At 70.4% G+C, this 27,309-nt stretch overlaps 6 protein-coding genes across 12 annotated transcripts; 3 read left to right on the top strand and 3 right to left on the bottom strand.

Annotated features, from left to right (window-relative positions):
* Positions 1 to 240: 240 nt before the first annotated feature.
* On the top strand, positions 241 to 4,171 carry LOC129734822 (integrin beta-7-like). Its single transcript, XM_055700061.1, is given in 10 exon segments — positions 241 to 686; positions 761 to 856; positions 927 to 1,016; positions 1,107 to 1,256; positions 1,641 to 1,828; positions 2,161 to 2,201; positions 2,204 to 2,375; positions 3,031 to 3,252; positions 3,658 to 3,820; positions 3,822 to 4,171. Coding segments are annotated over 10 exon segments (1,722 nt in total). The 5' UTR covers positions 241 to 398; the 3' UTR covers positions 4,134 to 4,171.
* A 1,990-nt stretch (positions 4,172 to 6,161) lies between these two features.
* On the bottom strand, positions 6,162 to 10,694 carry ZNF740 (zinc finger protein 740). Of its 5 annotated transcripts, none has more exons than XM_055700054.1 (8): positions 10,570 to 10,694; positions 9,555 to 9,778; positions 8,815 to 8,946; positions 8,079 to 8,165; positions 7,907 to 7,978; positions 7,648 to 7,771; positions 7,443 to 7,561; positions 6,162 to 7,358 (listed from the first exon to the last, which is right to left on the bottom strand). In XM_055700054.1, exons 2-8 carry the CDS (start codon positions 9,570 to 9,572, stop codon positions 7,269 to 7,271), a joined length of 642 nt encoding a protein of 213 aa, XP_055556029.1. In that variant the 5' UTR covers positions 9,573 to 9,778; positions 10,570 to 10,694; the 3' UTR covers positions 6,162 to 7,268. The 5 variants fall into 5 exon arrangements, with proteins under 5 accessions (XP_055556029.1, XP_055556031.1, XP_055556030.1 ...); XM_055700056.1 differs by having other exon boundaries at positions 9,399 to 9,778; positions 10,570 to 10,691; XM_055700055.1 differs by having other exon boundaries at positions 9,555 to 9,772; positions 10,570 to 10,665.
* Positions 10,695 to 10,784: 90 nt separating this feature from the next.
* Positions 10,785 to 15,247, top strand: CSAD (cysteine sulfinic acid decarboxylase). Of its 3 annotated transcripts, XM_055700049.1 has the most exons (15): positions 10,785 to 10,951; positions 11,418 to 11,822; positions 11,919 to 12,045; positions 12,672 to 12,762; positions 12,896 to 13,002; positions 13,126 to 13,241; positions 13,332 to 13,411; positions 13,494 to 13,548; positions 13,628 to 13,744; positions 13,855 to 13,919; positions 14,049 to 14,130; positions 14,217 to 14,416; positions 14,485 to 14,536; positions 14,712 to 14,801; positions 14,886 to 15,247. In XM_055700049.1, exons 1-15 carry the CDS (start codon positions 10,913 to 10,915, stop codon positions 15,057 to 15,059), a joined length of 1,800 nt encoding a protein of 599 aa, XP_055556024.1. In that variant the 5' UTR covers positions 10,785 to 10,912; the 3' UTR covers positions 15,060 to 15,247. The 3 variants fall into 3 exon arrangements, with proteins under 3 accessions (XP_055556024.1, XP_055556025.1, XP_055556026.1); XM_055700050.1 differs by lacking the exon at positions 14,712 to 14,801; XM_055700051.1 differs by lacking the exons at positions 14,217 to 14,416; positions 14,712 to 14,801.
* On the bottom strand, positions 15,224 to 16,519 carry LOC129734818 (uncharacterized). The gene is made up of 2 exons (XM_055700052.1): positions 16,334 to 16,519; positions 15,224 to 16,087 (listed from the first exon to the last, which is right to left on the bottom strand). Exons 1-2 carry the CDS (start codon positions 16,400 to 16,402, stop codon positions 15,320 to 15,322), a joined length of 837 nt encoding a protein of 278 aa, XP_055556027.1. The 5' UTR covers positions 16,403 to 16,519; the 3' UTR covers positions 15,224 to 15,319.
* Positions 16,520 to 17,170: 651 nt separating this feature from the next.
* On the bottom strand, positions 17,171 to 19,806 carry LOC129734819 (insulin-like growth factor-binding protein 6). Its single transcript, XM_055700053.1, has 4 exons — positions 19,309 to 19,806; positions 18,095 to 18,174; positions 17,896 to 18,015; positions 17,171 to 17,317 (listed from the first exon to the last, which is right to left on the bottom strand). Exons 1-4 carry the CDS (start codon positions 19,790 to 19,792, stop codon positions 17,201 to 17,203), a joined length of 801 nt encoding a protein of 266 aa, XP_055556028.1. The 5' UTR covers positions 19,793 to 19,806; the 3' UTR covers positions 17,171 to 17,200.
* A 740-nt stretch (positions 19,807 to 20,546) lies between these two features.
* SPRYD3 (SPRY domain containing 3) lies at positions 20,547 to 26,626 on the top strand. The gene is given in 12 exon segments (XM_055700060.1): positions 20,547 to 20,589; positions 21,398 to 21,538; positions 21,619 to 21,694; positions 21,805 to 21,929; positions 22,406 to 22,418; positions 22,420 to 22,542; positions 22,741 to 22,929; positions 24,632 to 24,781; positions 24,873 to 24,930; positions 25,361 to 25,480; positions 25,575 to 25,720; positions 25,942 to 26,626. Coding segments are annotated over 12 exon segments (1,278 nt in total). The 5' UTR covers positions 20,547 to 20,587; the 3' UTR covers positions 26,077 to 26,626.
* Positions 26,627 to 27,309: the final 683 nt, after the last annotated feature.

The raw sequence follows: 27,309 nt of genomic DNA, 5'->3' as shown, positions 1-27,309 counted from the left end.
AAGTGTGCATGCATGCAGGAGTGTATGTGTGCAAACAAGAGTGTGTGTGTACGCAACCAAAAAGCATGTACAAGCATGTGCACCCGTGCAAGAGCATGTTTGTGTGTGCAAGCAAGAGCATGTGTGTGCACGTGTGTGTGCGTGCAAGCAAGAGCATGTGCAAGTATGTGTGTGCGTGCAAGCAAGAGCATGTGTGTATGTGTGTGTGCGTGCAAGCAAGAGCATGTGCAAGTATGCGTGTGCGTGCAAGCAAGAGCATGTGTGTGCGCACACAAGAGCATGTGCAAGTGTGCATGCAAGTGAGAGCACGTGCACGTGTGTGCACATGCATGTGAGCAAGAGCACGTGTGCTGTGTGCAGGCGTGCATGCCTGCCAGAGCACATGTGAGCGCACCTGGATGCAAATCCTTGTGCAAGAGCGCGCACAAGTGCGGCGACAGGCAAAGCCCTGTGCACGCCCGCACACCTGCAGCACACACCCGCGTGTGCGAGCCCCTGTGTGCCCCATCCCCCCCATTGCCCCCCAGGACCGCATCGGGTGGCGCCTGGGCACCCGCCTGCTGCTGGTGGCCTCGGACGACACGTTCCACACGGCGGGGGACGGCAAACTGGGGGGCATCGTCACCCCCAGCGACACCCGCTGCCACCTCGACGCCAGCGGCGTCTACACCAAAAGCCACCTCTACGTACGTCCCCGGGCGGGGCGGGGGGGCTGGTTTTATTTGGGGGGGGGCATCCATCACCCTGCCCCCCCCCCCAGGACTACCCCTCGGTGGGGCACTTGGCCCAGGTGCTCTCGGCTGCCAACATCCAGCCCATCTTCGCCGTGACGGCTCCCACCCTGCCCGTCTACCAGGTAGGTGGGGTGGGGGGTGGGGGGTGGGCGCTGGGGGGTCGCGCCTCCCCCCCAGCCTGTCCCTGCGCAGGAGCTGAGCCGCCTGATCCCCCGCTCCGTGGTGGCGGAGCTGCGCGATGACTCCAGCAACGTGGTGCAGCTCATCGCCGACGCCTACAATGTGAGGGGGGGGCGTGGGGTGCTGGGGACCCCCCAGTGGGGTGGGTGGGAGGTACTGACACCCATGGGTGACACCCCACCCCCCCCCCAGAGCCTGTCGTCCACGGTGGAGCTGCAGCACTCGCCGCTGCCCCCCGGCATCAGCATCACCTACGAATCCCACTGTGGGGACCCCCCCGGGACCCCCCCCGCCCCCCAGCTCCCCAGAGGCTTCTGCACCGGGGTCGGAGTCAACCAGGAGGTGGGGGGACGCTGGGGGGCTCTAGGGGGGCATGGACACAGGTGTGGGGGGACATTGGGGGGATCTAGGGGGACATGGGAGGCACGTGGGGGGCACGGGACCAGGTTGGGGGGGGCACCAGGCAGGGATGGGGGGGCTGGGTCAAGCAGGGCTGGCATGGGGGGGGGGGGGTCCCCCAGGGGGTGGCAGGGCGGGCACGGGGTGTCCCAAGGGGTGGCAGAGCCCCCTGGCTACACCCAGCCCCAGGGACCGATCCTGCACCCACCCATGGCCCCTTGTCCCGCGCGTCCCCGTGTCCAGCCCGCCGGTGCCCCCCTATGGGTGCTCCCCTGCGCCGTGGGTGCCCCTGTGGGTGCCCCCGTGCCATCGGTGTCCCCAATGCAGGTGACCTTCACGGTGCGGGTGCGGGCGGGTGCCTGCCTGGGGTCCCCGCAGCGGGTGGTGCTGCGGGTGCTGGGCTTCTCGGAGGAGCTGAGCCTGGAGCTCAGCACCCTCTGCGCGTGCCCCTGCGCCCACCGCCAGCCCCGGACCCCCCTCTGCCACGGCGGCGCCCTCGACTGCGGGGTCTGCAGGTAGCGGGGGGGGGGGGCTTCTAGGGGGTGGGGGCTGTGGGGCAGGGTGGAGGTCTGAGGGGTGGGATGTGGCATAAGGACATGGGCTGGGGGCCCAGGGGCAGAATGGGGGGTCCGTGGGTTGTGTTGGGGGTCTGAGAGGTGGGATGGGGTGTAAGGAGGTGGGTGGGTGGGTCTGTGGGATGGGGTGGGGGGTCCGTGGGTTGTGTCGGGGGTCTGAGGAGGACATGGGGGGGAAGGAGGTGGGTAGGGGGCCCATGGGGTGGATTGGGGGTCTGTGGGATGGGGGAGGGTCTCTGTGGGACTGACCCTGGCTGACCGCCCCCCCCCAGGTGCCCAGCGGGCCGCCAGGGCCGTCGGTGTGAGTGCGAGGGGGGCGGCGGAGGGCGGCGGGGGGCTGCCGCCCCCCCAACAGCACGGGCCCCCCCTGCAGCGGGAGGGGCCGCTGCGTCTGCGGGGCCTGCGAGTGCCCCCCCGGGCTGAGCGGGACCCTCTGCCAGTGCGACAGCAGCGCCTGCGAGCGCCACCGGGGGCTGCCCTGCGGAGGTGGGGGGGACGGACACGGGGGGGCCATTTGCCCGTCCTTGGGGTTCCCATCCCTGGGGGGGTCCCCTCCCCACGGCATGTCCCCGTGTGGGTCCCATCCCTGTCCTCAGGGGTCCCATCCCCGCTGCGTGTCCCACGGGGGTCCCGTCCTCATCACTGGTCCCTGTCCCCACGGGTCCCGTCCCCATCCCGGCTCCCATCCCCACGGGGGTCCCATCCCCACGGGGGTCCTATCCCCATCGCAGGCCCCTGACCCCAGGGGTTGTGTCCCACGGGGGTCCTGTCCCCATCACTGGTCCCTGTCCCCACGGGTCATGTCCCACGGATCCCATCCCCACTGCCCACCCCGCGGGTCCCATCCTGCGGGGGTCCCGTCCCCACTGCCCACCCCGCGGGTCCCATCCCGGGGGGGTCCCGTCCCCACTGCCCACCCCGCGGGTCCCATCCTGGGGGGTCCCACATCCCCACTGCCCACCCCGCGGGTCCCATCCTGGGGGGGTCCCACATCCCCACTGCCCACCCCGCGGGTCCCATCCCGGGGGGGTCCCGTCCCCACTGCCCACCCCGCGGGTCCCATTCCAGGGGGTCCTGTCCCCGTGCCCACCCCGGGCCCCAGTGGGGCTGGGGCGGGGGGTGACGGGGGTGCCCCCCCAGGCCCGCAGCGGGGGCGAGTGCGTGTGCGGGAGGTGCCGCTGCCGCCCGGGCTTCGGGGGCCGCGGGTGCGGGTGCCGCCTGGGCGGGGGGGGCTGCCTGCGGGGGGGCCGCGAGTGCGGCGGCCACGGGCGCTGCGTCTGTGGGACCTGTCTGTGCCAGCCCGGCTACGTGGGACCCCTGTGCGCCCACTGCCCCTCCTGCCGCCCCCGCTGCCAGCGCCTGCGGTGAGCCTGGGGGGCACGGGGGGGGGGGGCGGGGCGGCATGGTGTGGGGACATCGGACTGGGATGGGGACGTGGGATGGAGACTGGGACCAGGGTTGGGATTGGGATGGGGACATGGGATGTGGTGGGGACATGGGACAGTGGCCAGGTGGGGATGAGACAAGGTGATGGGATGGGGGACACAGGCGCAGGGAGGACAGGGGGGCTGGGGCCATGGGGACAGGGATGTGGGACACCCGGGGGGCCATGGGGACAGGGAGGGGGCCGGGGGGGCCATGAGGCCAGGAAGGGGGCTGGGGGGCCATGGAGGTGGCTGGGGGGGGCATGGGGACAGGAGAGGTCTGGGAAGGCTGTGGAGGGGGCTGGGGGGCCGCAGGGGGCCCTGACAGGGGCCGGGGGTCCCCAGGGACTGCGCCGACTGCGGCGCCTTCGGGCGGGGGCCGCTGGGGGGGAACTGCAGCCGGGCCTGTGGCCGCATCAGCACCCGCCTGCTGCCCCCCCCCCCGGGCCCCCACGCCTGGTGCCGGGAGAAGACCCAGGACGGCCGCATCCTCCTCTTCCTCATCGAGGGGGGGGGGCGAGGAGGAGGAGGAGGAGGTGGGGGAGGTGACGCTGACCGTCTGGGCTGAGGAGGGTGAGTGCGAGGGGACCCCGGGGACCCCCATGCCCCCGCCCCCGTCCCCGGGGTGCTGTGTCCCCAGGGACCCTCTGCCCGGGTGTCCCTGCACCCTACAGGACCCCACAGTGGGGGGGGTTGTCCTTGCACCCATGGGACCCCCACGCCCAAGGGCCCCATGTACCTGGGGGGGGGGGGGGTCCCTGCACCAACAGAACCCAGTGGGTGGGGGGGGTTTCTTGCACCCATGGGACCCTGAGGCCTGAGGGGGGTTGTCCCTGCATCCCAGGCTCCTGTGGTTGGGTGGGGGGTGTCCCTGCACCCCTGGGACCCTGTGGGACCTTGTGGCTGAGGGGGTTCCTCGCACCCCTGGGACCCCGTGGCTGGGTGGGGGGGTTCCTCGCACCCCTGGGACCCCGTGGCTGGGTGGGGGTTCCTCGCACCCCTGGGACCCCGTGGCTGGGTGGGGGGGTTCCTCACACCCCTGGGACCCCGTGGCTGGGTGGGGGGGTTCCTCGCACCCCTGGGACCCCGTGGCTGGGTGGGGGGTTCCTCGCACCCCTGGGACCCCGTGGCTGGGTGGGGGGTTCCTCGCACCCCTGGGACCCCGTGGCTGGGTGGGGGGGTTCCTCGCACCCCTGGGACCCCGTGGCTGGGTGGGGGGTTCCTCGCACCCCTGGGACCCCGTGGCTGGGTGGTGGGGTTTCCCCGTGGCTGAGGGGGTTCCCCCTGCCCCTGCCCTGGCTGATGGGGGGCGCAGGGGGGGCGCAGAGCGTGGTGGTGCTGGCGGCCGCGCTGGGGGGGCCGGGGGTGCTGGCGCTGCTGGTGCTGCTGGTGCTGCTGGTGCTGTGCCGGGGCCGCCGCCCCCTGCCGCAGCGTGACCACTGGGACCAGGTGAGACCCCACAGAACCCCCCGCTCCTTGAACGCCCCCCCCCCCCCCCCCGAGCCGGGCCCGCCCGTCACCCCCATGTACTCCCCCCCCCAGAACAGCCCCCTGTTCAGGAGTGCCACCACCACCGCCGCCAACCCCAGCTACCTGCCCCCCGAGGGGACACCGGGGACATCCTGAAGCCACCCGTGCAGCACTGACCCCACTGTGTCCCCAGGGACCCCCGTCCATCCCCAGGGACCCCCCCCACCCCATCCCCAAGGACCCCTTCATCCCCAGGGACCCCCGTCCCACCCCCAGGGACCCCTGTCCCCAGGATTGATCCCCCTCCATCCCCAGGGACCATCCCATTCCCAGGGACCACCCCCATCCCCGGGGACTCCCCCCCATCCCCGGGGACCCCATTGGAAAGACCCTCAATAAAAGGAGCTGCCGGTCCCCAAGGTGTGACACTGTCCCTTCCCTTCACTGGTGGGTCCTGGCGGGGGGGATGCAGCCCCCAGCCAGATCCAGCCCCCCCCCCCCTCGCCCCCTCACCTGTTAAGAAGCAGAACCCGGGTTAGAAAAGAAAAACCCGACGAGTTTTTATTTAAATAAATTCTAAAGGCCTGGGGAAGGGGGGGGGTGGGAGATGGGGGGGGGGGGGAGATGGGGGGGTGGGGTGGGACACGAGCTAGGAACGGCTTAGAAAAAACTACGGTCTAAAAGTGATGCAGGGGCCGCCCCCTGCCCCCCCCCCGCCCCGGGGCCGCCCCCTGCCCCCCCTTTCCCCCCTTCCCCCCTAGCAAAATAACTATATTCAACCCCCCACCCCCCCCCCAAAAAAAAACAACAAAAAAACCACCCCAACAAATGAAGCCAGGGGGTTGGGGGGAGCAGAGGGGGGGCCCCTGCGCCCACCTCCCCGGGTGGGGGGCCGGGGGGGTCTGAGTGCGGCTGCTGCACTTTTGCCCCGGCAGCGCAGACGGTAAAACCGCGGCGCTGCCGGTTGCGGCCCCGGTTTCGCTCCCGGTTTCAGTCACCTCCCCCCACCCCCCCCCCGGCTTTCCCACGCTGGGGCAGGGCCCCCCCAGCCCCCAAAACCCGCCAGGGCCCCCCCAAGTCCTGGCCAGAGGTGAAAGGTCGGCGGGGACTCAGTTTGGGGGACTCAGTCACTGCCGGGGGCTGCCAGAGCAGAAGCTCTTGTGGCATTGCCGGGGGAGTCCCCGAAAATGGGGGGGGACGGTTCTCCCACCCACTGGGGTGTCCCGACTGGCAGAGACAGCACAACGCCCCCCCCCCGCCCCCCCGGCCGTGCTCGGTACACACCCCGGCTCCTGGCAGTGCCAGAACGATGAGCTGGGGGCGGGGGCGGGGGGGGACAGCCCAATTCAGCCCCCTATCCCCCACCCCCCAGTGCGGGGGCGGGGGGGGACAGCCCAATTCAGCCCCCTATCCCCCACCCCCCAGTGCGGGAGCACTTGGCATCCGGGACCTGCTGGCAGCGCAGTCTGTGCTTGGGGGGGGTCGTGGAAGGAGCTGGGGGGGCTGCCAGGCACTGCTGGCACCCCCAGCACTGTCCCCAGAGAGCCTGGCTCTTCTCTGCCCTACCCCCCCCCCCCCCCCCCGAGATGCGGCTGGGGGCGAGCAGGTGTGACCCCCCCCCCGCAGGGAGGAGGGCTGGGGGGGTGTCTCTCCATGGCCACTCCTCACCCCCCCCAGGAAGCTCCAGGGCTGCTCAGGTTGAGGGTCTTCCCTCAGCATCGGGGTTTTCCGGCCAACGGCCCCATTTTTGGGTGATGCTCCGGCTCGCTTTGCCCCCCCCCCCCCCCCCCCGGCGATGTGTCACAGCCCTGGGCCCCCCCACAGCTGGGGGTGGAGGTGAGCGCAGGCAGCGCGTGCGGAACGGAGCAGAAAACCAAAAAACCAAACCAAAAAAAAAAAAACCAAAACAGATGAAGAAACTTGCAAGGAAAAGGGAAGTGCTGCAGAGCTTGCCACCAGGACAAGCCCCCCCCCCGCGGGGCCGAGCCCCCCCGGCTGCCGCCTTGCCAGCGCTCAGTTTTCCTTTTTCTTCTCAAAAATAGAGCCGAGGGGTTAGAGACAAGTTCCTCCCTGCGAGACCCTCCTACCTGAGAGCCGAGTGCCTGCGCAAGCCCGTCCGGCGGCCGAAAGGAAGCGCTCGGGGCTCCAAGCCTTTCCTGAGAGGGGGGGGGCAGGACTTGGGGATCAAACTGGGGGGGGTGGTAAAAGAAAGCGGTGGCAGGTGTGTAGGCAGCTGCCTGCGGCTCCTGCCGGGCAGGGGGAGGGTTTTCCAGATCATCTTCCGAGTTATGTACAGTGCCAGCGGCTGGAAGTCCAGCGAGCGGCCGGCTCTTCCCAGTCCCCGTGGCAGGGAGCTGGAACGGGGCTGAGAACCCAAGAGAGGAGAAGGAGGAAGAGGAGGAAGGGAGGGGGGAGGAAGGAAAAACGACCACCCCCGGAGCTGCCTTCAGCGTTCCCGGCCGGCGCCGGGGGGCTCAGCTCGGCTCCTAGAGCAGCAGCTGCGACTCGGGGGTCTTGGTTTGGCAACCTTGGCACATTCGTTTGTGTCTCAGCAGCCGGTCTGTCCTGGAGAAGCTCTGCAGGAGATGGGGGGGGGGTTATGAGCCCTGGGGGGGGGTCCCCGCCGCCCCCCGACCTGCCCGGACCCCCGCGGGCGGTACCTGCATGCAGCGCTCGCACTGGTAGGGTTTCTCCCCGCTGTGGACGCGCTTGTGACGCTCCAGGTGGTATTTCTGGATGAAGCGCATGTCGCACATGTCGCACTCGAAGGGCTTCTCGCCTGGGGAGGGGGGGGGGGGGACGGGACACGCGCCATCAGGGGGGGTTAATTAGGGCGCCCCCGTGCTCATTAGAGGGAGGTGTTACCGGTGTGGATGAGGATGTGCCTCTTGAGGTGGTAGCTGCTGCGGAAGGCGCCGAAGCAGTGCTCGCAGATGAAGTTTTTGGGGATCCTCAGCTGGAAGGAGCCGTTCTGCTCGATCACCACCATCTGCGGAGCAGAGACCCCCCGTCAGCGCGGGGGGGGGGGGGATCCTCCCCCCAGAGCCCCCCCCCGGCCGTCCTGCGCCTGCCGGAGTTTGGGAAATCTTCCTCCTCCTCCTCCTCCTCCTCCACGGCGGCAAACCTGGCTGCCGAGGCAGGATCCTCTCCGGGAGGAGCAGCTGGGTCCCTCGGCGCCGGCCACCCGCTTGCGGCGCTGGCACGGGGAGGGAGGGCTGGGTCAGTCGCGCCTGCTCCTGCCCCGGGACCCCCCCCCAGCGCCCCCCGCCCTGGGAAATCGGGGCCCCACGACCTGCCTTTTTAATGGACTTCTTGGGCTGCGACGCCTCAGCCGTCTCCTCCTCCTTGCGGCTGCGGGATTTCTCGCCGTCCTGACGGAGAGCCTCCAAAAAATCAGATTAGAGGGGAAAGTGATGTTAAAGGAGGGGAAAATCGAGGTTGGGGAGGGGGCAGAACTTGTAAGGAGGAAAAACTGGATTAAAGGAGGAAAAATCAAATCTCGGGGGGAAAAAAATCGAATCACAGGAGGAAAATTGAAACACAAGAGGAGAAAATCAAATCAAAGGAGAAAAAATGAAATCACGAGAGGAAAAAATTGAACCGAAGGAATAAGAACTGAAGAGAAGAAGAAAAAAGCTGAGTTAAAAGAGAAAAACTGAATTAAAGGAGGGAAAACTGAATTAAACAAGGAAAAATCAAAATCAACTGAAAAAAAAATTAAGTGAGGAAAAGATTGAATCAAAGGAGGAAAAATTTAGTTAATCAAGGAAAAAACAAATTGAATGAGGAAAAAAATCAAATTAAAGGAGGAAAAAGTTAAAATGAAGGAAAATGTGAATTAGAGGAGGAAAACGTCGAATTAGAGGAGTAAAGACTCAAATTAAAGGAAGAAAATGTCAAATTAAAGGAGGAAAAGACAGATTAAAATAGGAGAAAGTCAAACTGAAGGAGGAGAACGTCAAGGGGAAGGAGGAGAAGCCCAGAGCGCGGCCCAGCACCCCCCCCCATCTCCCTGGCGGGGAGCGGCCGTACCAGCACGTCGGGGCTGCTCCCCCTCTCCCTGCTCTCGCCCTGTTTCGAGCTCTGCTTCGGCATCATCTTCTTGCTGGCCACGGTCGGCACCAGGCAGACGCCGGAGAGGCCCTCGCAGGCCAGGAGACTCGCCTGCGGAGAGCGGGGAGAGGCGGCCCAGCTGCAGCGCCGCCGCACCGCCTCACCCCCCCGGCCCCTCAAACGAACCAAAACCAAAAAGCAAACCCTTGCCGGGGGACAGAGACCCGGACGCCTTCGACCGAGCGGTAAAATTAGGGGGGGAGGGGGGGGAGGCACGAGACCACCCCCCCCACCCAAAACCCCCCTTTTCCGTGAGGCCCGCCGAGGACCTAATGGCTAACGGGAGAGTTCGGGCGAGCCCTGGAACAGCGGCCGGGAAAAACTCCGCTGGCTCCGGAAAGGACCCGGGACGGGGAGGGTGGTGGGGTGATGGGGGGGGGGGGCCCGCACCGGCACCCACCGCCCCAGCAGGGAGGGAGCTGCCGGGCCGAGCGCTCTCCCCCCCCGACACGCTTCTCGGCTTCGGATCTTGGGGTACGGGTGGGAAAAGTGGGGCTCATTACCTGAGCCATCTTGTGTCTGTCTGTCTGTCCTCAACAAACGGATTGTAACAATTCTTTAGCCTTAATTCTCGCCCAGGAAAAGAATTTTTTTAACGGTTAGAAAGGTGGGTTCAGTTAATCATTTTTTTTTTTTTTTTTGCCGGGCTCGTCCAGTACCCTCCACTTTGCTGACATCTTTGCCCCGGTGCCGCGGGTGCCGTGAGGCGCTTCCTCCTCAACCCCGGGGGGGGCTGGCAGGGTTAGGCAGGGTTAGGCAGGACGGGCAGCTGCCCGCAAGGCTTCTTCTTAGAGAGGGGACATCTCCCCCCGCCGCCCCAGGGCGGGAGCCGGCTCCCCACGGGGACAACTCTGCTGCTGCTGCTGCTGCTGCTGGTCTTCGCCTGCGGGGAGGGAGGGGACAGTTATGGGGGGGGGGGGGGGGGGGGCCTGTGGGGTGGGGGGGACCCAGCTCTGAGGTGGGGGGGGGTCCCTGTCCATGCTCAGCCCCAGCCGGATGCCCCATGGGGGTAACGTGGGCGCAGGGGTGGGTGGCAGGTGACAGGGTGGGGGGTGACCTGGTGGGGGTGGGGGTGGGGCTGCTGCTGCTGGGGGGGGGGGGAGCAAAGGGGTGCCGGGGGGGGCTCAGGAGGCGTCCCCCGGTGCCGTGATGGTCCTGGGGGGGAGGGTGGGGGGGTTGGGGGAGTGTCCCAGGGCAGGATGACGTGTCGGGGGGTGGGGGGCGGGGATGATCCGGGGGGGTCCCCGGGGGTGCGGTAGGGGGTGTCCCAAGTGTGGGGGGACGCGGGGAGGGGGAGCCGGGTGTGCGTAAGGGGTGTCCCAGAGCGGGGCGACACGTGGGGTCCCGGGAGGGTCACACGGGGGGGTGGGGACGGGGTCACAGCGGGGTCACAGCGGGGTGACCCCGCTGGGGGAGGGGGCCGCGCCTCCCGGTGCGGGTGCCCCGCGCCTGCGCGCTGGGCTCGCCCCGTTATCGCCCCCGCCGCCCCTCCGTCCCCCCTCCCCCCCTCCCGGTGCCCCCGGTGGGGCGGGGCTGAGGCGGCGGCGCGCGCGGACGGGCCCGGGGAGGTGCGCGGGCGGCCCCCGCGGTGCCGGGCCGGGCCGTGCCGGGCCGTGCCGGGCCGCACCCCCCCCCACCGGCGCTCCGTGCCGGCGGGAAGGGGCGGGTCCGTACCTGCCGCGGCCCCTCCGCGCTCCGCTCCGCGCCGCCCGCCGCACCGACAAGTTTACAAACAGCCGCGGCCCCAGCGCCCCCCCTTCCTCGGCCGCCGCCGCCGACCCGGAACCGGAAGCCCCCGCCCGCGGGGCCGGCAGGGAGCGGCGGGGCGCGCCGCGCATGCGCAGTGCTGCCCCGACACCGCCCGCTGCGGCGCCATCTTGGGGCCGGGCTGTTACCGGGGCAACGGGGGCAGCGGGGGCGGCGCGGCCTGCTCCGGCGGGGGGCCCGAGCCCCAGCCCCCCGCACCCCGGGCGGCTTCCTGCCCCTTCCCGCCCCCGGCCAGGGGGGCGCCGCCGTTATGGCCCCCCCCCGTTACTGCTCCCTGTCTCCCCCCGCGGTAGGCCCCGCCCGCCCCCCTGGCCCCGGGGGGCGTTTCATCCAGCGCACCCCCCTCGGGGGTCCCCATCCCCCTGTGGCTCCCCTGGCGGGGTGGTCCCCTCCTCCCCCTGTCCCCCCCCTTCCTTATTGCCCACCTGGGGCTGTGCCTGCCCCTCCCCGTGGCATCAGGCGTGGCTGGGGGGGGCACACAGGGTCTCCCCGGCCCCCCCTCGCTGCTGGGGACAGGCCAGGCCCCGGCCCCGTGCTCCCCCCCCGGCTGGGTGGCCCTGGCACTGTGGGGGTGGCCGTGCTGGGTCACCTCCCTCGCTGTCCCCCAGTGGGCCAAAGCCACCCGCGGGCAGCCCAGCGCTCTCGGTGGGGGGGGTGGGACGGGGGGCCCAGACCCCCACACTGGGCTGCGCGGGCAGGGGACATGCGCCGGGGTGGCCGCTCTCCGCTGACTCCTTCCCTCCCTCTTCCTGCAGCTCCCTGGAGAGACGGACCCCGGCCCACCACCCCTGCCTGGCTCTGAGACCCCCCCGGGGTGGGGGCACCACTTTGGGGAAGCCCCCCCCCCCAGCGCGCCTTTAAGAGTCACTCTTCACAGCCGTGTACTTTGTCCCCTGTCCCTCTGCGACGACGTGGCCGAGAGGAGAATCCCAGCCTGGCGAAAGCGAGCCGGGGCACCTCGTCCCGATCCGGTGCAGGGCGGGAAGGCCGGGGGGTCCCCGCGGCACGTGGCCGAGCGGGCCGGGACTGGCGGGATGGCGGACAGCAGCTGGCTGGAGCATCCCGGCCTGGATAAAGCAGCTGGGGAGGAATTCCTGCGAGAAGCCTTCCAGGTCCTGCTGGATGAAGCCGTGCGGAAGGGGACAGATGTGACCGAGAAGGTGGGTGAGACCCGGGGCCCCGCAAGCGGGGCGGTGGGGACGGGGGTGGGGGGTCCCTGCCTGGCCAGGGCCAAATCCTGCCCCCCCTCCCTGTAGGTCTGTGACTGGAAGGAGCCCCAGGAGCTGCGGGAGCTGCTGGACCTGGAGCTGCGGAGCAGCGGGGAGCCACCGGAGAGGCTGCTGGAGCGCTGCCGGGACGTCATCCATTACAGCGTCAAAACCTGTGAGCACCGCTGCTCCCAGTTCAGCCCCAGCTGGTCCCCATTTGTACCCAGCTGGCCCCAGTTTGGCTCCAGCTGGTCCCCATTTGTCCCAGCTGCTTCTGGTTCAGCCCAGCTGGTCCCTGTTCAGCCCCAGTTGCCCGTGGTTCATTCCAGCTGGTCTCTGTTCAGTCCCAGCTGCTCCCAGCTTGGCCCCAGCTGGTCCCAGTTTAGCAGGCATCAGCCAGGTGCAAGGCTGTCTCCCCAGCCAGTCACTGTCACAGCTCTGGGCATGTCCCCACTCGTGTCCCCGTCACACACCTGGATCCAGGCATGTCCCCACTTGTGTCCCCGTCACACACCTGGATCCAGGCATGTCCCCACTCGTGTCCCTGTCACACACCTGAGTCCAGGCATGTCCCCACTCGTGTCCCCATCACACACCCAGGTCCAGGCTGGCCCTGCTTGCCCCCCTGACCCACACACAGCTCCAGAGGTGGCCCTGCTCCTCAGATGACGGTTGCCCCCTCATGGCAGTGTCCTCAGGGCCCCAGAGCCCCCGTGGTGACAGGGGTCCTGTGCGGAGGGGGCTGACAGTGTCGTGCCTGACACCCTACCCTGACACTGCCCCCATCTTGCCCCCCCCCAGGTCACCCTCGCTTCTGCAACCAGCTCTTCTCCGGCCTGGACCACCACGCGCTGGCGGGACGCCTGATCACCGAGGCCCTCAACACCAGCCAGTATGTGCCTGAAAACAAGGAGGGGGTGGCCCTAAGCGGGGGTGTTCGGGGTGCTGAGGCTGCGGGGAGCCTGGAGGAGGGGTGGGGAGCGGTGCCAGCTGGGCCCCCCCACGGGTGCTGTGTCCCCCTGTAGATACACGTACGAGATCGCCCCGGTGTTCGTGCTGATGGAGGAGGTGGTGCTGGCCAAGCTGCGGGAGCTGGTGGGCTGGAGCAGCGGCGACGGCATCTTCTCCCCAGGTACCCCCATCCCTCCTGGCCCCGCTGAGGGCTTGCCCTGTCCCTGTCCCCACCTGTGACCCCCCTCGGTGGTGGCGTGTCACCCTCCCCGGCTGTGATGCGGGTGTCCCTGTCCCCTGGCAGGAGGCTCCATCTCCAACATGTACGCCATGAACGTGGCGCGCTTCCACCGCTTCCCGGAGAGCCGGCTGAAGGGCAGCTGGGCCCTGCCGCGCCTGGCCCTCTTCGCCTCCCGGGAGGTGCGGAGTGGGGGCTGCCGGCCCTGCGGCGGGATGGGGGCTGCGGTCAGCCCCCCCCCCCAGCCCGACCCCTGTCTTCTCCCCGCTCAGAGCCACTACTCCATCCAGAAAGGTGCCGCGTTCCTGGGCATTGGCACCGACAACGTCCACCTGGTCAGCACCAACGAGAGGTGGGTGGGCCCCCACCCCAGCCCTGCTCCCCCCACCCCAGCCCTGCTCCCCCCACCACCTCTTTTCCCTCCCATCCCTCAGGGGGAAGATGATCCCCGAGGAGCTGGAGAAGGAGATCCAGAGAGCGAAAGCTGAGGTGAGGTGGGGTGGGGGATAGAGGGGGGTGTCCACAGGGTGCCCCCCCTGCCCCATCCCAGTGTCCCCGTCCCCCGCAGGGTGCCGAGCCGTTCTTTGTCTGTGCCACCTGCGGCACCACCGTCCTGGGCGCCTTCGACCCGCTGGGCAGCATTGCCGACATCTGCCAGCGCCACGGCCTCTGGTTCCACGTGGACGTGAGTAACTGGGGGGGGGGATCTGGGGCTGGGGGGGGACACGCGCATCCCCTTGGGACCCCCCCCTTCCCACCGGCGCTGGCTCTGGCACCGCTGTCCCTGCCCAGCAGGCAGCCTGGGGCGGCAGCGCCCTGCTCTCCAGCAAACACAGGCACCTCCTGGCTGGCATCGAGAGGTGAGTAACCCCCCCGGCTCTGAGCTCCCCCCCAAAACGGGCTCAAAACTCCCCGTTTAAGGACTCAGGAGCCCCCTCTCCCCATGCTGGGGGCTCACCACCCCCCCACAAAACTCCCCTCTCCCGCAGAGCCGACTCGGTGGCCTGGAACCCCCACAAGATGCTGACGGTGGGTTTGCAGTGTTCGGCCTTCCTGCTCCGTGACACCTCCGTAGGTCCTGCAGCCCCTTCCCCTCCGTGGGTCTGCCCCACGGCACCCCCCCACACTGGCAGGGGGGTCACTGCCGTCTCCCCCAGGGCCTCCTCCAGCGCTGCCACGGTGCCGGCGCCACGTATCTCTTCCAACCCGATAAATTTTACGATGTCACCTACGACATGGGGGACAAGACCCCGCAGTGCGGCCGGCGGGTGGATTGCCTCAAGCTCTGGCTCCTCTGGAAAGCTGCCGGCACCGAGGGGCTGGCGCGGCGCGTCGAGCGGGCCTTCGCCTGCACCCAGTGAGCGCCGGGATGTGGGGCGTGCTGCGGGACCCCCCCCAGGGCCTCACACTCTCCTTCCTCCCCAGATACCTGGCCGAGGAGGTGAAGAGGAGGGATGGCTTCCAGCTGGTGCTGGAGGTACGGCCGGTCTCTGCTGTCAGCCAAACCGTGGCTGGGGGGCTGGGTTTTGTGTCTGTTCCCCCCTCAATAACACCCCGCGGCAGCGCTTTAAATTCTGGGGTGGTCCCAAAATGGGGGTGGGGGGCAAACCGGTGTCCCCACCGGGGTCTGGCATTTGGTCTTCCTCCCACAGCCTGAGTTCATCAACCTCTGCTTCTGGTTCGTGCCCCCCAGCCTGCGGGGCAGGGAGGGCTCCCCCGATTACTGGCCCAGGTTGGGGAAGGTGAGCGTGGCAGCCGGCTGTTCCCTTCCCCCAAATCCCGCCCCCCCGCAGCCCCCCGGTGACGGTGTCTCCCCCCCGGTGCAGGTGGCTCCTGTCATCAAGGAACGGATGATGAGGAAGGGGTCCATGATGGTGGGCTACCAGCCCCACGGCACCAAAGTCAACTTCTTCCGACAGATCGTCACCAACCCTGCCGTCACCAAGGACGACCTGGATTTCTTCCTGGATGAGATCGAGAGGCTGGGATGGGATCTGTGAGGACCCCGGGGGGGCTGCAAGCCCCCTCCCCTCCACGCAGGGCCCTCCCCAGCCCCAAGGAAGAGCAGAGCCTGGTTTTCCTCCCAGCTCCTACATCCCACCTTTAAACTTGGAGTAGAGGCGGGAAGGGCTTGGCGCCCGACCCCAAGAACACGCCACGCAGGTGGAATAAAAACTTTTTACTGGTCCCTTTTTGGTATTAAAAGCCCCCAGAAAGGCGGGGGGAATGTGGGCAGGAACAGGCAGCCCTCGCGCTTCCCTCAGTCCCCCTGGAAGCTCTGGAGCAGGTCGAGCACCTCGGGATCCAGGCTGGCGTGGGCCAGGCAGGCGTGGAGCCGCGGGGCCGTGGCCTCCTGCTTCTCCCGCCGCCGCCACTCCCGCAGCATGTGGAAGCTCTGCATGACGGCACTGCGGGGATTGTCCTCCTGGATCTGGTCCAGGAGGCTCCTCTCCAGCCCCAGGCAGCCGATTCCCACCTCCTGCCATTCTCTCCCCAGTTTCTGGGCTATCTGGATCAGATCCTTCTCCGTCAAACGACGAGGGCGCGCGGCCACTGGGGAAGATGTGGCCACCGGGGAAGATGCAGCCACCGGCAGCGAGACGGGCCGACATCCCGCGGCTGATGGAGCAGCGTTGTGCCCCCCGGCCTGCCCGGGGGTCTCGTCCTCAGCACCGGGGAGCTGGTGGAGCTGGATGAGGTCGTGGCGGGAGATCTGGCGGAGGAGGTCGGCGGCCAGGTGCAGCGCCTGCCCCGGGAAGCGCTGGAGCAGGATGCTGCAGAGGTCGGGGCGCGTGGCGGGGCGCAGCAGCCCCAGCGGCAGCCGCTCCTCCAGCAGGTACTTGAAGGTCTGGAACTGCTCCTCTGTCAGCGCCTGCTGCAGTGCCAGCAGCGTGCGGCGCTCAGCCCCCGACATCGTGCCGGGGGGCCAGGGGCTGCGGGGGGACAGGTCACCCTGCCTCCCACTGGGGGGGATGACACGGGTCACCCTGTGCCCCTGGGGTGCCAGGTCACTGTGCCCCCCAGGGTGCTGGGGGAGATGGGTCCCCCTGTGTCCTCCGGGGTGTGGGGGGACGGGTCACCCTGTACCCCTGGGGTGTGTGGGGGGATGGGTCCCCCTGTGTCCCCCAGGGTGCTGGGGGAGATGGGTCCCCCTGTGTCCTCCGGGGTGTGGGGGGGGCAGGTCGCCCTGTGTCCTCCGGGGTGTGGGGGGACGGGTCACCCTGTGTCCCCAGAGGTGCCAGGGGGCTGTGTCACCCTGTGCCCATTGGGATACTGGGGGGAAACGGGTCACCCTGTGCCCCCCAGGCTGCCGTGGGGCTGGGTGACGCCGATGCCACCCCATTCTCCCAACCCACCGAGGGGCTCAGTCCCACCAGTGTCCCCACTGATGCCACCCCCAGCCCCACTGCGGGGGCTGGTGCCCCCCAACCTGCCAGGGGGCCAGACCCCCTGGGTGCCCCCCATCAGCCCAGATCCCCCCGGTTCCCCCCCCCCCCCCCCCCGCCATGGAGCTGGTTCTCCGCCGCCCCCCCCCCGGTCCCCCCCACGCGGGCGGATCCGCTCGGTGCCCCCGCCCCCCCCGCAAGGGGGCCAGATCCCCCCCGATCCCCCCGGTGCCCCACCAAGGCCGGATCCCGCCCGAGCCCCCCGGCGCCCCCCGCGCCCCTCACCGCGCTCCGCTCAGTCGGTGCCGCGGGGGGCGTGGCTGCCGACTCCCGCCAGGAAGCCGGGGCGGGGCTTGGGCAGGACGGGGCTTGTGAGGCGCGGCCGGGGCGGGGCTTGGTGGGACATGGGGGCGGAGCAAGGTGTGGTGGGGCGGGGCGGTCTTGGTCAGGGGGCGGGGCTTATAGGTCGAGATTATTGTTCAGAGGGCGGGGCTTCAGGGAAAGGGGCGGGGCTGGGGCAATTCCGGGGGGGGGGCGCAGCTCCGGGGTAGTTTTGGGGTGTGTGGGCAGCTCGGGGGGGCAGTTGGGGGTCTGGGGGCAGTTCTGGGGTGCGGGGGGGGCATTTGGGGGTCTGGGGGGTCCAGTGAGCCCCTAAGTGCAGCAGTGGAGGGGGGGGCTGAGCCCACTTTTGGGGTCCCCCCCAGACAGAAGCAGCGGAGCCCCGATCCCCACGTGACGCTGTATTTCAGGGTCCCTCAGGTGGGGGGGCAGCGGGGGGCGCCCCCCTGCCCCTCGGTGCCCGCCAGCGGGGTGCCCCCTCCGGTCCACGCACCAGCACTGCCCCAGCGCTTCGGCCCCTGGGAGGCCCGGCACTGTGGGGGGGGGCGCGTTCAGGGGGGGGCGGGGGGGGGCCTGCCCATCGGAGATCCCCCCCGGAGAAACTGAGGCACGGGGGGGGGGGAGGGCGGGCAAACTGGGAGAAACCGAGACATGGGGGGGGCCCTGGGATGTTTAACCCCCCCTCCATGCAGACCACCCCACAATGAAGCTGGGGGGGGGGGGGGGGGGCGCGGACCCTCCAGCCACCGAGACACCCCCCCCCGGGGAAACTGAGGCACGGGGGGGGGGGGGGGGGCAAACCAGCTTCACGGTCAGGGGAAACTGAGGCACGAGGGGGCTGGGATATTGGGGGACCCCCCACCCTGGGGAACCAGCACGGGGAGACCCTGGGATCCTCACACCCCCCCCCGGCCCCCCCCCCCAATAAACGGATTCATGGGGGGGGGCCTCCAAGCCCACCCCACACAGGGAAACTGAGGCACAACAAGTCCCTGCCTCCCGCCGCCCCCAGGGCTGCTCTGCCGGAGCCCCCACCCCGCCCCACGGGGCTGGGGGGGGGGCCGGGGCCGCTTCCCTCCCCCCGAGCCACCCCCCCCCGGTCCACCCCCACCTGCTTGGGGCGGTAGAAGCCGCGGGTGTCGCAGTTGGGGAGGAAGAGGGCGGCAGCGCTGCGGAACAGCCCGGCCCGCAGCTCCTGCAGGACGGCGGCCAAGTGCCCCCGGCACGGGGCCTGCGGGGGGGTCACGGGGGGGCCGCCCCCCCGGACCCCCCCCCCCCCCAAACCCGGTACCACCCTCCCAGGCACCCACCGTGTCCAGCTCCTCCGTGCCGTCAGCCGGGGGGGGGCCGGGGGGCGGCGTGGCGGGGGCTCCCTCCTGCGGGCTGTCCCCTGGGGGGGGGCAGGGCTGAGCCTGTGTCCCCCCCTCCAAAAAAAAATCCCAGCGCAGACCCGCCCCGCCGCCACCGGGGGGCGCCCCAGCCGCCCGAGATCTGGGGGTCCCCGCCGGCCCCCCTCCCCGGAGTTGAGGATCCCCCCTGATACGGGGGGCCCGCCCCCCCGGGCTATTGCCCCCCCCCACCTCCAGCTCCCCCCGCACGATATGGGGGTCCCCTCCGCCTCCCCCGGACGCGGGGGTCCCCCCCGGCCCCCCTCCCATTTCTCATTCCCCCGCCCTCCCCCGGGCACCCCCGTTCCCCCGCGTGGGGGACCCCCAACCCGCCCCACGGACACCGGGACCCCCCCCCCGCCGGGACCCGTTTCCCCCCGCCGGCTCCGTCCCGCGTGACCCGGAGATACGGGGGGGGCTCCTGGTCACTCCTCGAGGATCCGGGACCCCCCCGGTGCTCCCCCGCCCGGGCTCCTCACGGGGACCCGCTTGCCCCGGTGCCCCCCATCCATCCCGGGCAGCCCCCCCGCTCCCTCCCCCGGTGCCCCCGTCTCTGTCCCGCTCCCTCCCCGGGTCTCCCTCGGTGCCCTCGTCCCTTCTCGGTCCTCCCCTGTCCCTGCCCCGGGCAGCCGCCGGTGCCTCCCGCCCGGTCCTGGTTTCTCCCCGGTGCCCCCATCCCTTCCCCGGGCAGCACCCCGGGACCCTCCCCGGTGCCCCGGTCCCTGCCCGCCTTCTCTTCGGTGCCCCCATCCCTGCCCCGGCAGATCGTCGGTGTCTCTCCCGGTGTTCCCGGTGCCCCGGTCGCTCCCCCGCGCCCCCGTCCCTGCCCCGAGCAGCCCCCCCGGTGCCCCCCTCCGTGTCCCGGTGCCCCCCTCCGTGCTTCCCCCCCCTGTGCCCCTCCCCCCTGCCCATCTCCGGTGCCCCCTCCGGTGCTCCCGGTGCCCCCCTTCCCTGCCCGGGCAGCCCTCTGCTGCCCTCACCCGCGTTTCGGTGCCCCCCCTCCGTGCCCCCTCCGTGCCCCCACCGCGATGCCCACCCCGGTGACACCCCCCCCGTGCCCATCCCCGATGCCCCCCCCCTCGATGCCCCCTTCCCTGCCCCGGGCAGCCCCCCCGTTGCCCCCCGTCCCCTCTCACCCGCGGGACCGGCGGTGGCGGGCGGGGGGCGCGGGGGGCGGCACAACCCGGTGCCCCGCAGCAGCGCGCGGAGCGGCGCGCGCTCCCCGGGCCGGGGGCTGCAGCGGAGCCCGCGGGCGCAGCCCGGCGTGTAAACCCCGCACGGCTCCCCGGGGCCGCGGGGAGCGCCCCCCCCCGCGGCCCCCCCCCGTCCCCAGCGCCAGCAGCGCCGGCAGCAGCCACCAGCCCGCCCGCATGGCGGCCCCGGCCCCGGCCCCCGCCGCCCCCTTAAGTAACGGCGGCCCCCCCGCCCCCCCCCCCCCAGGTGCCCCCGGCCTGGGGGGGCAACGGGGAGGCAACTGGGGGGGGGGGGCATCGGGCTCGCGCTTCCTGGGCTTCGGTCCCAGCCTGGGGCCCCCGGGACCTGCAACCGTGGCACCTCCGCCCGGCCCCGGGACCCCAGCCCGGGACCACCAGCCCGGCTGCCCCAGCCTGCGACCCCCATTCCGGCCCCCCGGGACCCCCAGCTCGGGACCCCTATCCCGCCCCCCCCACCCCGCCCCCCATCCCTGCCCCCCCAGCCTGAGACCCCCAGCCCGGACCTCCCTGGAAACCTCCTCCCGGCCCCCTGGGACAACCACCCCTCCCCATGACACCCCCCCGGTCCCCCCCATCCCTGCCCCCCCCCGGTCCCCCCTGGCTGTCCCCGCTTCCACCCCCCCGGTGCCCCCAGGCCAGCTGCAGTCCTCCCAGTACAAAGCCCCAGTGCCCCCAGTATGTTCCCCAGTGCACACTCCACTATCGCCTAGCAGAGCAGCCCAGTGCCCCCAGTGCCCAGCCCCAGTCTCCTGAGTGCCCATCCCATCTCCCCCAGTTTTCTGTCTCCCCAGCATGCCCCAGTGTCGCCAGCCCCAGTCTCCCAGTGCCCAGCCCTACTCTCCCCAGTCTCCCCAGCGCCAAGCCCCAGTATACACCAGTCTCCCCACTGCCCAGCCCTACTCTTCCCAGTCTCCCCCAGTGTCCAGCCCCCGTATCCCCCAGTCTCCCCAGTTTCCCCCAGTGCCCCAGCGCGCCCCGCGCTGTTCCCCGCCCCGCCCCAGGGGGCGCCCTCACCCCCATCCCAGGCCTGCGCGGTCATGTGACCTCCCCACGCCCCTTGGAGGCTCGGCCCCTCCTCCCGCTCCTCCGGCCTTCTATTGGCGGAGCGAGCCGTCGGTCGGGACGCATTGGGCGGCGATTGGTCGGGCGGCGCGAAGGGGCGGGAGGAGTAGGAGGCGGAGCAGGAAGCGACGGGCCCCGGATGTGAGTGAGGGCGGCGGGGCCGGAGCGGCCGGAGCGCGGAGCCCATGGCGGGGGCGGGCGGGGCCGGGCCGGTGAGGGCGGGGGGGCCCGGGGGCAGGGGGTCTGCGGGGGAGGGTCGGGGCGGAGCTGCGGGGGGGGCTTGGGCAGGGGGAGCCGGCCTTGGGGCTGGGAGTGGGCCCGGGTGTGGGGGGCCCGAACGTGCGGCAGCCGGGCTGCGGGGGGAGCGGGGGGGGGATCGTGGCTGCGGGGTTGTGGGTCCGGGTGTGGGATCCCGGTGTCCAGGGGCTGGGGGGGCGGGTGTGGGGGTCGTTTCTGGGGGGGGGGGGGGGAATGGTGGCTCGGGGCGTTGTGGGTCCGGGGGTGGGGCTGGGGGTGGTCCTGGGTATGGGGGCACAGAATGGGGGGGAGCCGGGCTGGGGGGGCGGGTGTGTGGGTCCTACTTGGGGGATCCTGGCTGGGGGGGGCTGGGAGTGTGGATGTGCTGGGTGTGGGGCAGGGGGATGCTGGGGGGGTCTTATGGTAGGGGTATGGGGGGGGGTGTGAGTATGAGGGGCAGTTACGGGCACCTTATGTGTCTGTGGGGTGGATATGGGGGGCCTAGCTATGGGCAGGCAGGTTGGGGGGGTGAGGTGGGCTATGGGGGAGCTGAGGGGGGTTTTGTTGTAAGGGTCGGGGGGAGCCAGTTTGAGGGGGGCAGTTCCAGGGGACCCCACGTGTGTGGGGTGGATATGGGGGGGCTAGGGGTGTTCAGGGGAGTTGGGGGGGGCAGCAGGGTCAGGGGGGGTCCCTGACCGCCGCCCCCCCGCAGGTTTCCCCTCGCCATGGATGACCTGAACCTGCACTACAGGTTCCTGAACTGGCGCCGGCGGATCCGGGAGATCCGGGAGGTCCGGGCCGTCCGCTACCAGGAGCGCGCCAAGCACATCCTGGTGGACGGCGACACGCTCAGGTACCGGGGGGCACAGCCACGCGGGGGGGGAGGGGGGCATGCCACCCCCTCCCCCCTGAGCACCGCCTGTCCCCCCCCAGCTATCACGGCAACTCCGGCGAGGTGGGCTGCTACGTGGCCCCGCGGCCCCTCACCCGGGACAACAACTACTTCGAGGTGAAGCCTGGCCCTGGGGGGGGGTCTCTGCTAATGTGTGTGGTGGGGACGCGGCTGAGCGGCCCCCCCAGCGCCCGTGGGCTGACGGGCTGTGCCGGCGTGGCCCGCAGGTGTCCATCGTGGACAGCGGCGTGCGTGGCACCATCGCTGTCGGCCTCGTGCCGCAGTACTACAGCCTGGACCACCAGCCTGGCTGGCTGCCCGACTCCGTGGCGTACCATGCCGATGACGGGAAGTGAGTGGGGGGGCTGCCAGGACCTGGGGGGAGCTGTGGAAACGCTTGAGGGGGGGGCACCAGGATGCCAAGGGGAGCCACTGGGACCCTGGGGGGCTGCTGAAACTCATGGGGGGCCACCAGGACCCTGGGGAGCTTGCTGGGACCTTGGGGAGCTGCTGGAACCTGGAGGGGCCACCAGGACCCAGGGAGCCGATGGGACCTGGGGAGGCTGCTGGCACTCTGGGGGTCCACCAGGACCCCAGGGAGCTGCTGTTACGCAGGGGGGCCTCCAGGACCCTGGGGGGGCTGCTGGGACTCATGGCTGGGGGGGCACCGGGACCCCAGGGGTGCTACTGGGACCTGGAGGGACCCCCGGGTCTTGCGGGAGCTGCTGGTAGCTGGGGGGCCCAGTGGGACCCCGGCCACCCGAGGGTCTGGGGGTGCCTGTGGGCTGGGGTGTGCCCCCTCCCCCAGCTCAGCCCCCCCCCCCCCAGGCTGTACAGCGGCCCGCGCCAAGGGCCGGCAGTTCGGCACCAAGTGCAGCTCCGGCGATCGCATCGGCTGCGGCATCGAGCTGGTCTCCTTTGAGGTGCAGACAGCCCAGGTCTTCTTCACCAAGAATGGCAAGCGGGTGAGACCCCCCCCCCGCGACCCCCCAACCCTGAAGCCCCCCTGACGCCCCCCACCCCCGGCCCTGTGCCCCCTAGGTGCGCTCCACCATCATGCTGCTGTCCCCAGCAGTGGGGGGGCACTCGCTGGGGGAGGAGGTCCGGCTGCACCCCCCGACCCTGCAGCCCCCCCCGACCCCCCCCGGCCCTGTGCCCCCCAGGTGGGCTCCACCATCATGCCGCTGTCCCCCGAGGGGCTGTTCCCGGCCGTGGGGATGCACTCGCTGGGGGAGGAGGTCCGGCTGCACCTCCACGCCGAGCTGGGCACGGAGGAGGATGACAGCGCCATGATGGTCGACAGCTACGAGGAGGAGTGGGGGCGGCTGCACGACGTCAAGGTCTGCGGCACGGTGAGTGCCCCCCCCCGCCCCCCGCCCCAGAAAATTGGGGGGGGGGGGGGGGCTTATCAGAGCTGCTCTGACAGCATGACAGCAGCAGCCCCCCCTCCGCCCCCCACTCGCTCTCCCCAGTGCTGGTGGGGGGCACAACCGCTGCGTGGGCACCGGTGTTGGCACAGAGCTGGGGGGGCATGGGATTTGGGGGTGCCTGGGGGGGTCGGGGGGGGTCACCACTGGGGAGCAGCCCCATGATGAGCCCCAAAAAGGGGCCGTTTTCCCCCCGAGCTGACCATCGGCTGCGGGTATCGCTCTTGGTTTCCTTCATTACCAAAGGGGTGCCCCACCCCCACCCCGCCGACCCCCACCCCCCCGCCAACCCCCACATTGACAGGACCCCTCGGTCACGTCTGGGGGGGCCTGAGCGCTTTGCCAAGGCAGCAGAGAGTGGGGGGGGGGGCGGCGGCTCAGCGGGGCCCCCCCAGCCCTTTGCGAAAACAAACCCGCAGCCCCCCCCCAGCTTTAAGGGTTTGCAGCTTGGCGCCGGGGGCCTTTTTCCATCGCCCCCCCCCCCCAGCAGCCCACACTCAGCCCCAGCCTCGTGCTCCCCCTCCGCAGTCCCCCCCCCCCCCCCCCGGCTCCGGTGCCACCCGCTGCCATCGAACAATGGCTGGCGCTAACCATGGGGGGGTGGAGCCGCCCCCCCCCCAGCTTGGGGGCGGTGGGGGTGCCTGGAGCCTCATCCCTGGCTGCTGTGGGAGCGGGTGTCCCCCCCGCTGCCTGGGTCCCGCCCCCACCCCCCCGTGCCTCAGTTTCCTCCCCCAGTGCCTCAGTTCCTCTCCCCCCCCCCCCCGGTCCCATGGGGGTGTTCCCCAGCACTGCCCAGGGCCCCCCCGTGCCCCCCCCCCTCCCGTTCAGCCCGCCGGTTTCATTCTCATCCTCCTCCGCATTTTTCGGCTGTTCCATCCCGGAGCTCAGCTGGGGGCTGTGCCCCCCCCGCCATGGCTCCAGTGGGTTGGGGGGGATGGGGGGGCATGCCAAGGGCCCCCCTACCCAGCCAGGCACCCTGGACACCCTTTCTGTCATGGGGGGTGGGGTGGGGTGTGCTTTGTGGTCTTGAAGAGGTTTAGGGTTTTTTTCCAGCCCCCCCCCCCCAGCTTGGGCTGGGGGGGCAGCGGGGGGGCAGGAATGTGGGCGCAGGCCCAGGCCAACCTCAGCGGCGTAAACAGCCCCAGCCCCCCCCCCCCCCCCCGCCCCGGCAGCTCCCACCCGCTTCCCGGCACCGCTGCGCTGGGGGGTGCGAGGCTGCCCTGTGTGACCCCCCCCCACACCGTGTCCCTTTGGGGGTCACCTCTTGAGGGCTGGCAGCATGGTGACACCCCCCCCCCAGTTTTAGTTTGGGATGTTGCCCTCCCACAGCTTTGGGGTATCGTCCCCACCAGGTTCAGGGGTCACCCCCCCCTCAGTTTGTGATACTGCACCCCCTAGGTCTGGGGTGTCATTCCCCAGGTTTTGGACACCCCCCCCCAGATTTGGGGCCCCCCCCCTCCCCAAGCTTTAGCCTGCCTCCCCATTGTGGCCCCCTCCCCCTTTAGGCCCCCAACCTGCGCCCACCTCCCCTCCCTTCACGCCGCCGATGGGGGGGTGCGAGGGGGTGCGTGTGCCCCCCAACACCCCGTGCCCCCTCCCCCCCCCTCCGTGTTTCCCCCCCCCCCAGCTGCTGGAGTACGTGGGCAAAGGGAAGAGCATCGTGGACGTGGGGCTGGCGCAGGCGCGCCGCCCCCTCAGCACCCGCAGCCACTACTTCGAGGTGGAGATCGTGGACCCGGGGGAGAAATGCTACATCGCCCTGGGGCTGGCCCGCAAGGTGAGGGGGGCCGGGGGGGCCCCGGGCTGCTGCCACCCCCCCCCCCCGCCTTCATCTCACTCTTCTTCCTCTTCTTCCTCCTCTGCCCCAGGATTACCCGAAAAACCGTCATCCCGGCTGGAGCAGGGGCTCGGTGGCGTATCATGCAGGTAACGCCCCCTCTCCAAAAGTGGAGCCCCCCAAAACATGCCTCCCCCCCCCCCCCCCCCGGTGGTATATGGGGTCTGAGACACCCCCCCCACGTGATGTGGGAGGTGTCTCGGTGGTCGGTGTCATCACCCCTCTGCCCTTCCCCAGTGCTCTGGTTGTGCTTGTGCTCACCCTGACCCCCCCCCCCCCAAACACCACACAGGGGCCACATGCTGGCACCTTCCTTCTGCCCCCCCCCCCCCCCCCGGGATGCTGTGCCCCCCCCTTCAGCCTCCTCCTCGAATCCCTTTTCCAGCCCTGTCCCTGTGGCACTCTGTGCCCTGTCACCCCCCTTGGTGGGGGCCAGCCCCGTGGGGTGGGTGCTGGGGGGCCCAGCGCTGCAGGGGGGGCCCTGTGACAGGTTTTTTTTCTCTCCCTCCCCCCCTGCAGATGACGGGAAGATCTTCCACGGCAGCGGGGTGGGGGACCCCTTCGGCCCCCGCTGCTACAAGGGCGACATCATGGGCTGCGGCATCATGTTCCCCCGCGACTACATCCTGGACAGCGAAGGTACTGGGGGGGGCCCGGGGGGGCTGAGGGTCGGGGAGGGGGGGCACGAGCTCATGTCGTGTGTCGCCCCCCCCCCCCAACCTCCCCCCGCCAGGTGACAGCGACGACCCCTGCGACACGGCGGAGGTGAAGGCCAAACCCGTCAGGAACGTGATGTATCTGCACCAGGAGGAGGAAGAGGAGGAGGAGGAAGATGATGGCGAGGAGATGGAGCAGGAGCACGAGGGCAAGAAGGTGGTGGTAAGCACACAGCCCCCCCGCGGGGGGGGGGGCAGCATCATTCCCTGCCCCCCCAGGGACCCCCCTCGCCACCGCATCGATGTCCCCTTTGCGGCACCTCCTGGTGATGATCCGGGCATCACCCCCCAGCTCACAGATTTGGGGCAGGGGGGGATGACAACACCATGCCCCGCCCCCCCCCCCCCTCAATGTTCACCCCCGCGTGTGTGTGCCCCCCCCAGGTGTTTTTCACCCGCAACGGGAAGATCATCGGGAAGAAGGAGGCGGTGGTGCCGGCTGGCGGGTACTTCCCCACCGTCGGGATGCTCAGCAGCGGCGAGAAGGTCAAGGTCGACCTGCACCCCCTCAGCGGTTAGGGGGGGGGACGACACACGGGGGGGCCCCCCGACACCCCCCCGACACCCCCGTGCACTTTAAGGCCTGCCCCCAGCAGTGGGATCCCCCCCCCCCCCCTCGTCTTATTGTGGGGGTCCCCCCTTCTGTCTTATTGCAGGGGCCCAATCCTGCCCTCACCACCCATGGGTGCCCCCTTGTGCAGGACCCCCCCCCCCCATCACCCCCCTCCCCCGTGTGTCTGGGGGGGGGCAGAGTTAAGGGTACCCCCCCCAAACCCACGGTATTACTGTACCCCCACCTTGTGAATGTAACTGCCCCCGGGGACCCCCCACCCGTGGGGGGGCAGGGCTGTACCCCTCCCCGGGACCCCCCACCCAGCGGGGGGGGGCTGTGCCCCCACCCAGGCCCCCCACATGGCGGGGGGGTTACAGGGGCTGGCCCCCGCCCCGGGGCGAGCTGGCGCGGAAAGAAGGAGCCTGTGAGACGGTTTGGGTTTCTCCATTGGCATTTGCACACGGGCGGCGGGGCGGGGGCCGTGCCCCCCCCATCCCCAGCTCCGTGCCCCCCCCCTCCCCCCCCCCCCCCAATACAGATATATATTAGAAACGTCTGACTAAAGCTCATATAAATCCTTTCTTGGACAAAAATAGACTTTGCTTTATCGGCGGCCCCCCCCCGCAACCCCCCTAATTGAGGGGGGCTTCCCTGAGGAGGCCCACCCACCTCCAACGCCCCCCCCCCGCCCCTTTTCTCCACGCACAGTGCTGGGCGTGGGACCCCCAGCCTGGCCCCAGCCCCTGGGGGGGTACAGCAGCGCCCCCCCCCTTGGCTGGGGGGGCTCGGGGGGGCCCTCACTTGCGGTGGGTGCCCAGCATGACCTTGGTGATGAAGGTGACGATGGCGGAGGCCGGCTGCTCGGGGTCCAGCTCCGCGAAGAGGTGGCAGGCGTTGCCCCCCGGCCCCCCCGCCTTTTTGGCCACGAAGCCAAAGATCCTGGCCGGGGGGGGGGGACACACAGAGCTGGGGGGGGGCGGCCCTACCTTGTGTCACGTCCGTTCCCCCCCCCGGGGGTCCCAGCCCTGTACCCCCCCCCCATGGAGGTTCCCCTCTGCTACTTACTTAGAGGTGGTGCCATCCGGGTTTGCCCACCTGTGGGGGTGGGGGGTGTAATTAGTGGGGTGCTAATTAGCCAGATGGGCCCCCCACCGTGTGCCCCCCGCCGTGTGCCCCCCATGCTGTCACCTGCGGTCCTG

This window comes from Falco cherrug, assembly GCF_023634085.1.
Source record: "Falco cherrug isolate bFalChe1 chromosome 19 unlocalized genomic scaffold, bFalChe1.pri SUPER_19_unloc_2, whole genome shotgun sequence".
Lineage (NCBI taxonomy): Eukaryota > Metazoa > Chordata > Aves > Falconiformes > Falconidae > Falco > Falco cherrug.
This window is presented reverse-complemented; position numbering and strand designations above follow the sequence as displayed.